The sequence below is a fragment of the Urocitellus parryii genome, chromosome 3, assembly GCF_045843805.1.
Source record: "Urocitellus parryii isolate mUroPar1 chromosome 3, mUroPar1.hap1, whole genome shotgun sequence".
Lineage (NCBI taxonomy): Eukaryota > Metazoa > Chordata > Mammalia > Rodentia > Sciuridae > Urocitellus > Urocitellus parryii.
The window spans coordinates 200,352,360-200,369,158 of NC_135533.1; the positions used below are offsets into that span (position 1 = coordinate 200,352,360).

The 16,799-nt window shown below is 46.4% G+C and overlaps 1 protein-coding gene across 2 annotated transcripts; it reads left to right on the forward strand.

The window, feature by feature from the left end:
- Nucleotides 1-6,884: 6,884 nt before the first annotated feature.
- On the forward strand, nucleotides 6,885-11,890 carry LOC144253528 (transmembrane protein 42-like). Of its 2 annotated transcripts, none has more exons than XM_077795683.1 (3): nucleotides 6,885-7,139; nucleotides 8,940-9,086; nucleotides 9,908-11,890. In XM_077795683.1, the coding sequence occupies exons 1-3, from the start codon at nucleotides 6,930-6,932 to the stop codon at nucleotides 10,016-10,018; spliced, it is 468 nt and encodes a 155-aa protein (XP_077651809.1). In that variant the 5' UTR covers nucleotides 6,885-6,929; the 3' UTR covers nucleotides 10,019-11,890. The 2 variants fall into 2 exon arrangements, 1 of the variants encoding a protein (XP_077651809.1); XR_013343305.1 differs by lacking the exon at nucleotides 6,885-7,139 and adding an exon at nucleotides 7,207-7,432.
- The last annotated feature ends 4,909 nt before the right edge of the window (nucleotides 11,891-16,799 follow it).

Sequence of the window (16,799 nt, forward strand, 5' to 3'; positions counted from 1 at the left end):
TCCCGTGGTTATCAGTACCATTGCTTTTTCAATTTTCTCTTTTGCTTTTTCAATCTTCCATCCCCTACTTAAACAATTCCACAGTTAACACTACAATGCAACCACAGATTCTAGTTCATCAAGTCAGGGTCAAGAAGGACAAGATGTGGCCTGGACATCTCCTATAGATCCTGGACTTCTGTTTGAAGAAAACCATGCATTTATGTTTCTTTGCATGAGGGGTGGCTGTATCATCAAGGGAAATGTTCACTGATGATGTTTGTTTTGAGGTTAAGTAAGAGAAGAAGGGCCCATCCCAAGGCATCAACTTCTCCCCACTGATCTGTGCCATGAGGGGGATTTTTCTAGAAGGAAAAATAACAAATTATTTTAAAAGCTTCAACACTTAACCAGAAATTCATTAAATTTAACAAAAAGGTGCTTTATACCATAGAAGTCCCCACACCAGCACTACCTGAAGAATGGTCTGAGGGCCCACATCAGTCTGCAAACTGTCCACAATGAGATAAGAAGGGAAATTGAGAGTAAATGGTCAGATGCATTTTGGACAATTAACATTGTCATGAAGTCCAAGCACATGACCAAGCATGTGGGTCCGCTCAAGTGTCATGGAACACTTGGGTTGAGTTGCAGGTGGCATGAGCCACTAACTAATGATCACATTACCACAAGTGATGCTTTAAGGTTTGTTTGGCAATCTTTAGCCAAAAATGCCTAAAAATCTGAGCAACTGTAAGTGTATATTTATTTTTCTAATTTGTTTCTTTTACCATGAAGTTAATTCTCATCAAGTCTTTCAAAATTTAAAGCTTTACATTAATATCTAACTTGGAGGCATAAAAATTTGCATTGTGTAGCCTTCAGCCTGAATTATAGATTGGAAAACAAACCTCACTGGAAATTTTTTGTCAAGAAATTAGATATATCAGCTTCAATCTGGAGTGTTAGTAAAAGAGAGCTGAGAAGCTTATACATTATCCCTTGTAAATGGGACAGTTATCAACCTGAGCTAGCTGAAAAAAAAATTAAAAGAATCGTACTCATTTATTATATTATAAACCTTAATACTGATAAAACAGTATTCATTCAAATGCGGGTCTCAGTGTTTAGTACAGAAAATCACCACTTACCTATCTTTTTACTATTTGGTTAGTTATAGCTGCCGAACTATGAAAGTTGAATTTAACAACGAGTCTCCATGCTAAATGCCCTAGGCACATTTTCAATGAATAATGGGTACTGTCTTCATAATGCTTTTAGTTTTCCCTATGTTTGTTCCTATATTTTAAAATGCAATTTAATGTCTGTTGAATCCAATAAAATTTGATATTATATTTTAGTTTCCTTTGCTTTTATTTTTTCTCATAATTTGGTGTTATGGTATTTTATAAAAATATTGACTCATGATGAATTGATAAAAATGCAAAATATGACCAACCAGTTATCACTGAGAGTTGAGAAGTACCACTCATATATGTCTGTAAAGCCCCCGAGGCTTGGCTGGCTGTTGTCATCTGGCTGAGCCTTCCCTCTTCATCCCTGGGACAATTATGGTGGGTGGGGATTCCATCCTTGAGAGCACAGCCACTGACAGAGACCAGGGGCTAGACCACAGCTGATGGGCTGAGGGGCCTACTTACCTGGTTCCTGAGCCCTGCAACTTTACCTGCTTTGGCTGGTCGGTTCCAGTTTCTGCAGAACACCAGAACAGCTGAGAATACAGTACAGTTGCTTTTTCTGGGGCCTGAGGGTGGCAGGAGACACCACTGTTGGGGGTCAGGCACCCAGGAGAGGCAGGGGTTGGATATGGCTACAGCTATTCAAGGCCTTAGTGTCACAGGTAATAGAGGCCCCGAGGAGGACTGTGGGCTTATATATTTTGGGATGTGGAAGAACAACACCTCTCTTTTCTGTTCTTTCTCTTCTAAAAAGAGGTCCCTAAACCTTTGGCTGGAGTTCAGAAATCTCCTCTTCCAATGGCTTCCCTGGAAACTCATGGAAACCTTGGTGGATTCTGCCTTGCCTTTCATGTTCCAGGTTCCTCTCTTGCTTCCTTTTCCTGGATTTGTCTCATCTGCTATGCGTTGCTGAGCTGCTGGTCCCCAAGTTGCTGATCTAAGCTACAGGTCCAGATTTCCCTCACTGGTTTAAGTTCTTCGGGGCTTCAGAGCAAGATTAGCCTAGCATGGTGTATACTAGATACTATTCAACAAACATTTTAGTCCTGGATTTAATCACTGTGCTGGGCTTTATGGGGCTTGGAAAATACAGGCTAAATGTTAAGGCGAGGGCTGGGGCTGTAGTTCCGTGGTCGAGTGCCTGCCTAGCATGCATGAGGCACTGGGTTCCATCCTCAGCATCACATAAAAATAAATAAAATAAAGGCATTCTATCCATCTACAACTACAAAAAAATTTAAATCTTAAGGAGGAAAAGGGTCATAATGCCTGTAACTTATTTGCAAATGTTTGGGGTGGGGGTATAAAAGGAAGATGCATTAATTAGGTGGGCTAATTTCAAAAGGTGGGAAATACTCTAATAACACAGAGCATTTTGTAAACTATTTTTTAAGATGCTTTCCTTTGATCCTGGTATGGCAGGAGGGTGTGCAAGGGGTTTCCTCTCAATCTGTGATGTTTCTTCTCTTCCATCCACACCCGTGGGTAAGTGTTCTTCTTGGCCAGACATGCCTCCCTGCACTTCACCTGGAGGACATCAACCAGGCCTCCCAACTTCCTGCCCCCAAAGCAGAGGGACTCATTCAAATGTGCCCATGACCAGTTCAACTGCCCATGCACAGGGAGGCCCTCTCTGGATCCCCAGAGGAGCATGGAACTGAGATATGACTGAGTGGGAAGAGTGGGAAGAACCCTGAATCGGGTGGGAAGACCTGCAACCTAGGGAGTCCTTGCCGGTCTGGCATTGCCCACCTACCCCCAGGCAACTGTAGCCTCCAGAAACCACTGACGCTCTAGAAAGGATCCGGAATGTGAGGGGCCGAGTCTCCTCCATTGGCATTTCCTCCCACCGTGCACCCATGACAAACTGTTTCCTGGCAGGTGGTGGTGTAGAGGGGTTGGGAGGTTCAGCTCCTGCCCTGGATCTCTTCTTAGGAAAGCAAACCCCACATACCTGATCTTGTGCTTCCATCATTAGAGCCAATTCCTTCAAGTTTTCTGCTGTCTCCAAGTGCCCTCTACTGGCTACAGGAAATTCTACCACGCGGCCTGCTCAGTGGTTTCATTAATGAGGTTCTAGGCATAACGTTAGTTAGAAGAGATCGAAATAAAAACACAAGACTCAATTACCTTATTTCTATTGCTAGGTCCGAGATGGCTCCCCTCTCTGGTTCGCTCCTCTAAACTGCCCAGCAGGACAGCAGGAATTACTCAGGGCTAGCAGGAGAGAGAGAGAGAGAGAGAGAGAGAGAGAGAGAGAGCATGCTGGGGACTAGCCTTTTATTAGGGAACAAGAGATTCAGGGGAGAATTCCATCCAATGAAGGTTGAGGGGGGGCTGCACTCCAAGGTCAGGGTCAGTGATTGGGTCCCCGGGGTCAGTGGTCAGGCACACGGATGGGCTCTCTCATCAGGAAAGGGTCGGGAAAAACTTCGACTTTTGCCAAAGTGCCTCAGACCCTTAACGGGAGGCACCCGATCACGTGTGAGAATGGCTCCCCACAGTTTATGTGAAATGTTCAGAAAATGCAAAACAATGGGAAGCAGATCATTGGTTGCTTGGCTTGGAGTATGAAAGACTGTATGCCATGAGGGAACTTTTTCAAGTGGCAGAAATGTAGTTTGTGGACATGGCTATGCAACTCTAAATGACTAAAGATTGAATTGTACACTTGAGTGAATTTTGCCAAGCATGGTCATACACACCCAGACACTTGGGAAGCTGAGGTAGGAGGACTGCAAATTCATGACCATCATGAGCCAACTTATCAAGACCCTATCTCAAAATAAAAATTGTGCTGGGGATGAAGCTCAATGTTAGAAAACCCCTAGGTTCATCCAAAGTACCAACAAACACATACATTTTAAAAAATTTTTTTAAAGAATTGGGGCTATAACTCAGTTGAAGAGCACTTGCCTAGACTGTAAGAAGCCCTGGGTTCAATCACTAATACTGCCAAAAAGAAAAGAAATAAGTGAATTTTACAGTTTTTGAGTTATACCTCTTAATAAAGCTGTAGAAAGAAGTTTAAATTTAATGTATGTTTGAAGTCTCAAGGAATAGTAGTAAATCCCTAAGGGCCGGGTATGTAAAAGGAATTTAAAAGGTAGCAACTGCCTTGGAGGGAGAAGGTAGAGTACTGACATTGGTAGTGAAGAGGCTTGGGTCTTATCACCTGTGTTAGCTAGGGCTGCCATAACAAATGACAGACTGGGTGACTTAAAGCAACAGTTTATTTTCTCACAGTTCTGGGGCCAGAAGTCCAAAATCAAGGTGTGTTGGCCCGGAAGAGCATATGCCCCATGCCATTCTCTCAGTTCCTGGTGTTGCCAACAATCCTTTGTATTCCTTTGCTTGTAGAAGTGTCACTCCATTCACAGTATCACATATATCATGGGGTTCTCCCTACTGCTCCCCGCCTTTTATCAAACCCAAGACCTTATGCATGCTAGATAATCACCCTACCACCAAGCTGCACACGCCCCTGCACCGCTTTTCTTATGAGGACCCAGTCATATTGGATTAGATTACTGCGATTACACGTGCAATTACCCTATTTCCAAATAAAGTCACGCTTACAGCTACCAGCAGTTAAGACCTTAACCTATCTTTTTAGGGGACACAATTTAACCCGTAACATCACTCATAGCAAGGAAAGAAGACAAGGTAGTCCTCAGGACATGGAGTTAGGATTGAGAACCCAAGGAGTACAGGGATCTGGTCTTACGCATCCAGGTTACTATGATGCTTGGAACAGGAAGGGCCTGGCCCAGATTATGTGCTCATTTGTTTGAACAGAAGAAAAGACAGGCACAGAGGAATGGACACCATGAAAAGAAACGACACTGAGGCAAGGCTGGAGAAAAAAGGGTGGCAGAAGGCACTCATTGCCCAGGTCATCACAGCCCCCACCATCACCCCAGGGGCTTCATGCTTTAAAATTCCCTCTTTGCCCCCTTTTAGATTATGACATCTGGCTCTTCTAGGTGAGGAGGAGTCTAGGGTTTCCCAGAACTCAATGGATCATTTTTTTGCTTATAAGCCATCTTTAAGTTTTGTTTTAATTTTTTTTAAGTAAATGTGGAATGGGAGATTCCCCTCGTTTACCCAGTTGAGGCAATTCTGGCTTGCATCGTTTTTTTAGTAAGTTTGTCCACAGTGTATTCAAACATCTGTAGAAAGGTCACAGATGAGTTGGTCGCACTATCCAGTGCTGCAGCAGGAACAGAAAAAGGCATGTATTTTTCTGCCCTGACAAAGTCCTGTGAGGAGACATGTATGCTGCAGGATGCCCATGTGCACTTAGAACAACAGTTACTTAAAGCTTTGCTCCTCAGTGTGGTCCTTTAACCAGTAGCACTGCTACTGTCTTGGAGGAGCTCGTTAGAGCCTCAGTCCAGCTCCAGATAGCTTCAATGCAATGCCCTGCACTAGGCCTTAGACATCTGAAAACAACTGAATGTGTAATTAACTATCCTCAAGGAGCTGGCAGGCTAGTACAGACAGACAACCAGAGGAACCACCACAGGACTGGTGAAAATTTCAGAGCAGGTGGCTTGAAGATGCTCAACTGCTAGCCCTAGAAAAGACATTGTTTGTTCTAAGAGAACCCCTTGTACATTATGTAGTCTTGATCAGGCAGACACCACTTGATTTCTTGAAGATTCAAAGAAAGGAATTTTAAGGGGAACATTTTTTGAGCGGGGGTTTACTTTATTTTTTCTGAGCTTCAATTTTCTCATCTGCAAAATGGGACAGTCTGTACCTCATAGGAGTTACAGGGATCATCCATGATTTTATTTGAGCCACAATCCACTCTATGGGCGAAGCAAGGTGGCACACAAAGACTTCCATGAAAACTCCCAGAACAGGGAACAGAATGCTGTTGAACATTATGTGTGCTGTGAAATAATTTGTGTTTTAGAAAAGTCCCAGGCTGGCGAGGTAGTTCACCTCACCTGCTGAGCATGCCAGGAGGAGGCGAGGGATTCAATTCTCAGCATGGAAGCTGGGGGATGGGGTGGGCTGGGGATCCCATATATAAAATACTTTAAACATTTGTACTCTATATAACTAAATATGCATAGAGAAAAAGTACTAATTTTCCTGGAGAGTGGAAATAGCATACATTCCAACAGTTCTATGATTTCAAGAAAATGCAATTTTTAAATGACATTATAAAGACACATAATTGCATAGAAGATCAGAGGTGACGTTGGTCTGAGCAGAGTGACTACGGACGACTTCTCACTGCCTACCCTCAGGTTAACTTCCCACGTAGGGCGCACCACCCTCTCTCCACCCCAGCCTCCTTTCTCAGTCCGGAGGCGTCCAGCGCCCTCTGTCGAAGCAGCTCTTCACTGTACGTGTCTGGACCTAGAAAGAACAGGTGAGCGGGGAGGAGGCGTGGGAATGCAGGTGACTCGCGGTTCCGACGAGTCAGGACTGGGCATGAATACGCTGCGCGGGTCGGTGCAGGGCAGCGCTGTGTGGCCGGGGTTGAGGCCGCAGGTTGCAAGCGGCTGTCGTTCCGCACCCACAGCCGCCACGCGGGCCCCGGACCTGGCGTCTACACTGCGGGCCCGGCACCACCCTGCGTAAGACGGGAGCTGCGGACGACGGGCTCACGTAAGCACGTCACGTGGCCGCCTCCGGAGCGTGGACCGTCACGTGGGCACGTCCTCAGCGCTCGGGCTCCGGCGGGCGGGCGCGCGGCTGACAGCCGGCGGCGGGCAGCGGGTGGCAGGCATCATGGCGGCGCGGTCGCTGCCGCAGCCACAGCCGCAGCCCCCTAGGGGCGCCGTGTCGGCCACCGCCTACCCCGACACGCCAGCCGAGGTGCCCCCGCACCTGCAGGCCGGCGCGATGCGGCGCCGCTTCTGGGGCGCGTTCAACTGCCTGTGCGCCGGCGCGTTCGGGGCCCTGGCCGCCGCCGCCGCTAAGCTGGCCTTCGGCAGCGAGGTGCAGCCCGGGGCGGGCGGCGGGGGGCGGCGGGCGGGCGCCGCGGGCTCCGGGGCGGGCGGGGGGCCTGCAGCCGGCGCCGCAGTGAGCCGGGCAGGCGGGAGCGGCCTCCTCCCGAGTCGCGCCGACCCGGGTCCCGCGCGGGCGGTAAGAGACGGCGGACGAGGCCTCCTCCTGACAGGTCTAAAACCTTCCCTGCGGTTGGGCTAGTTCCGCTCTGGGGGAGACCGCCACCTCCCACCTCTCATTTTAAGTCCCCTGTGCCTCAGACTTTCTCTGCACGCGATTCCAAGGTGAGAAACCCGCTGCCCATCGCTCTTCTGTCATTATCGGGTGTTCTGGCCGGTCTACCCTATTGCCAGGAAAATTGGGCGTGTGGGGTACCCTAGGCATACGGGGATACTGGAAAGAACCGTCTGGAAATTCCCCTGAACTGAGAACCCTCCCCCCCAGCAGCCTCCCTCCAGGGCTCAGGTGCATCCCCTTCGCCTCCCATCCCCAGTCTCTGCTTGATAGAGGAGTCTCATTGCATCCCCAACCCAGAGTTGGGCTCAAACCCCACCGTCTGTTTAGGGCTAAGTCAGTGGGAGCTGCCACGCTTGCAGTTGGTGTACTGTGGAGTGTGATTCTTGGGGTAAGTGGTCCAAAGTAAAACAAATGACTCTGTGGACTGGGAAGTTTTTTAGTCTTTATCAGTTGCCACCCAGCCTTCATAACCTTGTATGTCAGCAGGCTGCCACTGGACCATAAGATGCCTTGTGTAAATTCTAAGGAAGCACTCTCAGTTAGTAGAGTGCTTGCCTTGTATGCACAAAGCCCTGAGTTCAATCCCCAACACCACCACCACCAAAAAAAAAGGCACTCTTTTCTCAAATATTTAGCTTCTGGTAAACCTAAGAGAAATAAGTAGGAGGTCTAGATAGGCCCAATCCATGGAAGAGGCATGCATGTCTGCAGGCAGTTTCCTTATTCTCAGCCAAGCAAGAAGGTCTATATAGGTTTTGTATAGGAGGCTTCTAAAGATTCCCTTTTCTCTCAAGGTTTTTTCTTTAAAAAAAAAAAAAAAAAGAAGAAGAAAGAAAAAATTCTTTAGGTCCTTGAAGTGATGCTTGGAATGACTCACATCACTTCCGATGGTGTATCCCCAGTCAGGACTGTGTCCTGGTTAAAAGCGTGGAACTACAGTGTCTAGGGTTGAATCCTATGGGCTCTCATACTGAGGCACTTTAGGCAAGTTATGCAGTGCCCCTGGTTCTTTATCTGTAAAATGAAGTTAAGGAATAAGCAAGAATGCACCGAAAACACCTGCACAGGTAAAGTCTTAGCACAAAAGAGGCCCAGGAATGCCCTGAGGAGCTGGCCTGAATGAACTTGTAACTTGGGGATTGGGGTGCCTCGTGGAGGGAGGTATGGCCAATTTGTGCCTTACCTGATCCTGGGAAGTAAGGACTCCCCCACACACACACTTATAAGCACATACCAAGTAATAACTACCAGGCCCTGTGGTCTGCAAGCGTTGGTTCCTGTGGGACCAGTAAGAGAGGTCTGTGTTCACAGGAAAATACTAATTCTGGGTTAGTGTTTCACAGCCAGCAAGAGTCTTCTCTGACTGTTCCGTCTGGAAGATGGGTCTGCTGCCCACTGAGGGTTAAGTGAAAATCTGCCCTAGATTGTTTTGAGTCTCCATGGGCTGTGGTGCCATCTTAGTAGGGGTCTGGCTGCCACAGTTATGTCCCTGGGTGAGCTGTAAGGGGAGCTGCAGGTGGATGGGCATGGCTGCAGCGACACTTTCTCCCACAGGTGAACATGAGCTTATGCATCTTAGGCATTATTGTGATGGCGAGCACCAATTCCCTGATGTGGACCTTCTTCAGTCGGGGCCTCAGTTTCTCCATGTCTTCAGCCATTGCATCTGTCACAGTGACTTTTTCAAACATCCTCAGCTCAGTGAGTAGCCTGAGGGTCTCAAAAAATACTTTTTAAGGTGGAGTTGGTCTGTGACATGCACTTCCCAGGCTGGTGCGCTAAATCGGGGAACAAAACATATTCCTTGCATCCAAGTATACCACGATAAAAACAAAACTCCAGCACAGCCCTGAGCAGATGCAAGAAGTGATGAGCTACCTTGTTAACTGGATCTGGGTGAGGAAGGTGGTCCCTCAAAAAACGACCACATTTTTGAGCACTGGTCTGCAGAACATCGGATCCCAGCTTCCGGCCCAATCCAGCCAGGGTTCCTCATCATATTCCTGGGCCAGTAGTGGATCCAGTTCCAGGGGGAGGTGCTAATGGGTCTTGGGGGTAAATTTGGTTTTCCTGCACAGAGGTCAGGATCTGCTTTCTTCTTTTGTTGCTTTACATGGGCAAACAGGTGCCAAAACTCGGCCCAGGGGAGGGGATGGAGCGGGCGGGGAGAGGCACTTGGCACCTGGCAGTTAGGCAAGGCTTGTGCTGCTCCCTTTTCTGCTCACACAAAAAGGGGCGCGGGAAGCTGGCTCCACTACTGTCCACCTGTGATTGACATGGTGGGAGGTGGCCATCTCAGCAGCCTCAACAGCAACCTGGCAAGAGTTCCAGAGATCAGGGCCCTCTGGGGTGCCCCAGCTCCAGGACAGTGTCTGACACACAGTGGTGCAAGTGGCATCACTGCTCCCTCCTTGACACCTCCCCCTGGCTCCTTTCTTGCCATTTCTAGGATGTCTGATTTCAAGTGAAGTCGAGAGAGCAACAAGGGATCCTCAATTTATTTCCTTTTAATGTTCTAACAGGTGGTTGTTGAGGCGGCTAAAGATTGTGGTCTGGAGCAAAGTAAAATCACAGGTATTAAGACCATGCATCAGAAAGCTGGTGAAGGAACAAGTAATCATGAGACATCATGATTGTAGAGGTCATCCTCATTCATAACTCAAGCATTAGGGGAAAAAAAAGAAAAAGAGAAAAAAAAAAAAAGAGGCTGCACCAAAAAGCATGCACAATGATGTCCTGGGATGATCCCCCGACCCTCCCCACCCACCTGTGCCCCTGCAGCAGCTCAGCCCCCCAGAGACCTCCTGGGAGAAAACGGATTAGGATCTCAGGGGCCATGAGGAGTCAAAGGCCAGGAAGATTCCAAAGGCTGTGAACTAGAAACTTCTAGCTCCTTATGGGACGTTTTCTCTCGGGTTTGACAAAAAAAAAGAAAAGAAAAAGGCAAACAAAACATAACTGATTGGTGCCCCAAACCCTACAGATCCACACACAGCTGACTATGTCATAAAAGAAAACCAGGAACCAGATGAAACAAACAACAAATGATAACCAAAAAAACAAAAAAAAAAAAATGGGAGGCACATACATTGAAGGAAGTGAGGACAAAGCCAAAGCACAAAAATGGTGAGCGGGGCCAGAGGAGCAAGGCAAGACTGCGATGCCCCAACTGTGGTCTGGTGGGGCTCTGTGTGTCAAAGGAGGCTCCCGTGGCGCCTGGTACGGCAAGCAGCCTCACAGCCACTGGGAGCTCCAGGCAAATGGGAGGGAGAGGGGGAAAAAAACATTTAAAATAGGCTTTATGAATCTTTGTTCCTCAAGCAATAAATGAAATGGTTCAGGAACTCAGATAACCGAGAAATTGCTGCAAGCCAAACAAAAATGGACGAAGCTATGAAGAGAAGGCAACCGAACAATCACGATTCTCTTGCTGCGATAAGGTCTAGAAACAGAAGCAACAGAAGGCCTGGAAAAGCCATCCCAAATATCAGGGATGATGGGTTATTCAGGAAGGAGAGGGGGGAAAAGCAGTCAACAGGTAGAATTAAGACAAAACAGTTGAAAGAGAGAGAACATTAAAAAAAAAAAAAATAAGGCAAGGCTGAATTTAACATTAGAAATATACCCCCATCAAAACACATGGCCAGAAGATCAAATGAAAAGGTCACAAATGCACACTTTCTCCTCCACCCCATTAAGTATTAGATCTTTGATCACAACAGGTAGGGTAAGAAGGATGTTTTAGAGATACAGTTGCATCAACAGAAGCAAAACCCATCTTAAACAAATGGGTTTTGGGGATAAGAAAAGGCTGCTAAAAATTCAGAAGTCACCACTCCCCAGAGCAATGGATAGCTTTAGAAGACCAAGGAAGATCAACGAGGGTCAAAAGTGCCAAAGCGGGAGATTCGGCCCCTCCAAAATACCACTGGGATGCCTGGATGCGGGAGCTCTCCCGTGTCACCATGGATGGCCTGGCCGCTGCTGCACCTCCCTTCCTTGGGATGACACAACACAGAGACAGTGAGTCACCTGGGGATGGGCTTGCCAGAGCTCCTCCTGCTTGCCACAGAGAAGCAAAGGGATGCTTGCGACAGCCCTGGGTGCAGGAAGAGAGGAGATTCCCAAACCAAGAGACACGTAAAACCTTCTTCTTGGCAGGCAGCAGGGGCTCAGGGTGAGGGTTCACTCCGGAAGTCACCAAGACTATTTCACACACCAAAGCCCCTGCCCCTCTAAACAAGTTCTTTTCAGAGAATGGTAATGTGGGTTCATCTCATGCTGCTCACTTTGGGGACATGAAGGACAGGACTTCTTAGAATTAATGCTTTCTCTACTTAAATTCTTCCTCTCTCTCAACCTGACCAGAAAGTTCCTGGGTGCTACAGTGGATGGGGGAGGTATTACACTTGATCTCAGTCAAAAGGCTGAGATGCGATTAATGTGCAGGGATTAAAATGTATTAATTTACATTTACCAATAAAGAGCCCCAGACTTTTCTTATATTCAATTGCTATTCCTCTCCCTGAATTCTGATGCTGATATAGAATTTGGTAAGTTTTAAATTCAGTTAATCCTCGATTATTCAAACTCTTCTACGCTGGCAAACTGTAGGTAGTTGGCTTGCAGGTTTTTTCTTCTGAAAACATATCACACATAAGCACACACAGGGTCACTCACTACCAGATCAGATGCCAAGGACTGCATGATTCCAGATATTTCCCCAGGTAAAAGGGCTCCATGTGTATAAATGCTGAATAGACTGACCTGCAACATCTTCTGTGGGCCTAGCTTTAATCTCACACTTTCTTCACCTTTAAGGATCTAGGCATCCAAGATAATTCACCTGAATGGTCCATCCGGCCAGCCAACTACTGACTTAACTGTGTGAACTTAACTCTTAATCGTCTGCCACATAGAGGCTCTTCCCTACACATAAAAATCTAAAATACAGAACACTGTCAGGACAAGATATGGACTGTTTCTAATCACGTGCATTTCTTATGTGAATTAGAACAAAAAACATGTCACTGAAATAAAGTAAAACTATAATCTAAATATTGTTTAAAACAATCCATTTTAATCATCTAAATTATTTACAATACAATAACATGGATCATTTTAAAGACATTGGATTTTAAAAAATCACCAAGTGATACTTCAAATAACACATTAAAATATATTAATAAAATTTTTTCAGTGCTCAAAACTCCCCCCACCCCTGACATGGGACAGCAGGCTCTAGACAAAAGTGCCTAAAATACAAGTCTTCCCAGTTTGCCCATCACACCAGTTGTTAAGAAAAAGGGTTAATCAATTTGTTTTCAAAATTTCTCCCTATGAAATTTTCCTGGAGAGAATGGTGGATCCCAGGACTGTGGCTAAGTGTGGATGATGGACCAAAGCAGAGACCAGACCAGATGGATACAAATCCCCAAACAGAGGATGCCCCAAGTCTTCCCACCGAGGCTCATCTGTCTGCCTGTGACTCACTGGTTGTATACAGAGAGCCACCTGGAGCCTCGAGGATGATTTATGTACAGAGTAAAATGCTTCCCACATTCCAAACATCAAAATGGTTCTGTCATTCCCAACAGAGAAAAAAAGAGCCAAATCAGAGTACATCCTTCCCCCTCTGATGAGCTTTTAGAGATGAGTCTTATCAGGAAAACAAGTTCAAAAGAACTCTAGGTCATTCAAACAATGAGACCATCCCTAAATTAATTTTAACAACCTAGATAATTCCTTTTTGAATTCACATATCTTGAGCCTGACCCTTCTACAGTTTCAACTGTAACTGTGCATGCCTCACCTCAAATAACATTGCTGGGGTGGATTTGCTGCAGGTTTCAGTAAGGAGGGCCTAGGAAGAACGGTCACTGCCTATGGTGACTTTTTAGTCCTCATGACTAGTTTCCTGGCTCCTTTCCACCAGGAGCTGCTCCCTTCCTTTTTACGTAAGCCAGTGCTTATGGTTGGGACTTTAGTCCCATCACCAGTTCCCTCTCTCCCTCGGACCTCCAAGAGAAGTTGTTTGTCAGCATGATAGCTTCTGTTCAACTTCTCAAAGATGCACCCAGTGGTGGTCCTTGAACTTCCTGGATTCACCTTCTACCTGTAAAGCTGTGGGGAGGGCACTGTCTACCCTTTCAGCACAAGTCACTCAGATACTATTCTTCAAGGACACCTGCCTGCCAGATGGCCACTAGGACAGGGGTAGGATGGCTAACACAGCCAGTTGCCCTTGGTTGACGGTGTAGATACTACATAGATAAGCATCTTCATTTTTGCACAAACTTAATCCGGTAACTTAATTGCTTAAAAAAAATCAAACCATAAATAAATCTAAATGCTAAACCATTGTCAACTTTACCTATGACTCCTTGGAAGTTGACAACAAAGGAAAAAGAAAAGTCAGGCCAATTCAAGTCTCTTGACCACAGCTGTCAGAAATTAGCCAGGGGATGGGAGACACCACCAAGAACCTTGGCTCCTTCCTGCCTTGTGTTTTTGTGGGGAGTGTTGGAGTCTCTGCAGATGAACATTGTGAATCACAAAGATGAATGTCCTTCCTTCAAAGGTGGTGACTCAGAAATGTTACAAGGATGACAGCACTGGGTCAATTCATCTTTTTCAGGGCCTGTCCCCTTATCACACAGAGCTTTGCAGCATGTGGATCTGGGAGATCCAGGAAGAGTAAAGGGTAACTATCTGGGGCATAGGGTGACCACAGACCCTTGCTCCCAGGGCCCTGAGTAGAAAGCTTCCCATTCTAGGGGCAACTGAGATGGGTCATTCTACAAACTCAGGCTCACCTTCAGAGACTGGGGTAGGGGAGTGGGGAGGCAAGATCAGCTCAATGTCTTTTCTAGATTCATCTAGAGTCTTCTGGAAGAATTTAATGACATTCTGTTAGGGTTTATTTGGTTAATCACTTTGAAAAATTCCAATTTGAACATGTGTAAGCTAGAAAGAAAGTGATATATATGCCTTCATTGAAGTAATTAAAGTCAAAAGGCTGGTCTATCAAGTGTTGTCAGGAATCCTGAAAGTTTTCTGGGCTTCTCTCTCTCTCAGTGCAACCCACAGGTAACAGATTCTGTCATTTGCTTTCAGAATGACCCAGAACTCACAATTCCCCTAGCACTGCCCAGGTCATAAACTCAAATGGGGAGTTAAGAAAACCTTCATGAAGAAGGTGACACCAGAGGTCAGGTGCTGGATAGGCAGCTCATTATAGAGTCACACTGGTGCAGAAGGCCGAGCTGGCTGAATTAAGGTGAAAGTACAGAGTGTCCAGAAGGGCTCCTCCTATTCTGTGCTGGACACCAGGCAAAGGAGGCACCTGGCTGTGGTCCCCTGACAAGTGTCCAACAGACAGTCTGTAATGACTTGGATTTGAACTTGAGCAGAGAGGGAAGCTCCCAGAGAACTTGTTCTAGAACGTTCCTCAGGTTTCCTAGGAGATGGGGGCACAACACAAACAGCACATCCACACACAAAGAAAGAAGCCAGGAGGAGGCATCTCCTGCTCCACCTCAGTCCCTCGGCCCCTCCTAGAGCTGAGATGTTGTCAAAGCCCTGTCTTCTGACTGAATAAGTCTCCAGCAGAATCCAGGCTGGGCCACACTTATAAAAGAAGGACAGAACGCTCCTGTGTCTCTCTCTGAGAGGTTTCTCTCTACTTTGGGGAAGAAGGACTTCAACTAACAAGTGATGAGCTAGGAAGATGGGTTTCCAGTGAACACTAGACGCTGCAGTTTACAGAACCAAATGGTTATTCTCTTCCTGACTGGAAAACAAGTGTGGAGTTGGAGCTTGAATAAGACAAACTTTGGCCTCAATAGGAACCTCTGCAGTATACATTTTTTTTTTCATCCATTCACTCAAATGCTATTTTCTGAGATGATTGTGGTCCAGGCACTGTGCTGCGCACCAGAGATGCTGAAATGAGAGCTGAAAGGGACTGACATCAGGCTTCCTCATTCTAGTGGGAAGTGATAAATCAAGTCAAAGAGCAAAGATGTGGAATCATTTGCACTTGGACACCTAGTGACATTTCAAAGTCAACTGTGCATATACTTCAACTCATGGATTTCTCCTGAAACTTTATCCACCTAATACCTTCCCCAACTCAACTGATGGCAACTCCATCCTTCCAGCTGCTTAGGTCAAAAGCCCTGGGACGATCTTTGACTCCTCTCAACTTTCCATCTAATCCTCAGCAAACCTCTTTGTCAGATTCGCTTCAAAATGCATTTAGAATTAACCCTCTCTTCACCTCTTTCTCCACCACCACCTGGGATGGAGCCACCAACTATCCGTCTCCTGGATGATTGTGCTAGCCCCCCAATTGATATGACCGCCTCTATTCTAGAGTTTATATGCATCATCATAGCAATGTGCTAGGATCTTTGTTTCTAAACAGGCCTCAGAGCTATGGTTTATCATCACGATTTCCTTCCTTCTCTGAATTTTCCACCCTGGAAAGCCCGTCTAATAGGCCTGGCCACATATGGTTTGGATCTTGCTAAAATGAAAATTTTCATTACTCTCACAAAGAATTCCGACCAACAGAGGACAAAGTTGAACTAGGTGCTGGAGGAATGTCATCACAATTATCAACCAGTAGGAAGGACTGGCTTTTTTTTTCAACAGAGAGAATATGGGGAATTGCTTAAGAAGGGGATGGAAGATTGAAAAAGCAAAAGGGAACGTTGGGAAAACATAGTGCTGATAACCACAGGAATCAGAGCCCCCACTTCTGTAAGACTTGGGGAGCAAAGGAAACAGGTTAGAATAAAATAAACTGAGAAGGCCGTAGCAGGGGGTCCTGAGCAGGGGAACCCAGAGCTCTGAGGGGAGGGTGCGTCTCCACTTCCCTCCCTGAGCAGGAGGAAGGAGTGTTGTGCTGAGGCAGGTCTAGGATGAGGGAGAGCGATGCTGTTGCCAGGGTGGAGAAGCACTGCTGAGGGAGACAGCTCACAGGCAGGAAGAAACAGGTCTCCTGCTTCTCCTCCTGCCCTCAGGGGTCTCCCTATCTGCAGCACCTGACACAGAAGCCTCAGCAGGGTATATAATGGCGAATTCAGAGCTAAGAGACAGTAACTTAATCATTAGATTTTCCCCTGATTTTTTGTTTGTCTAAACAATGCCACATATTTCCTTTGCTCCCCCAGTCCTACAGAATTGAGGGCTCTGATTCCCGTGGTTATCAGTACCATTGCTTTTTCAATTTTCTCTTTTGCTTTTTCAATCTTCCATCCCCTACTTAAACAATTCCACAGTTAACACTACAATGCAACCACAGATTCTAGTTCATCAAGTCAGGGTCAAGAAGGACAAGATGTGGCCTGGACATCTCCTATAGATCCTGGACTTCTGTTTGAAGAAAACCATGCATTTATGTTTCTT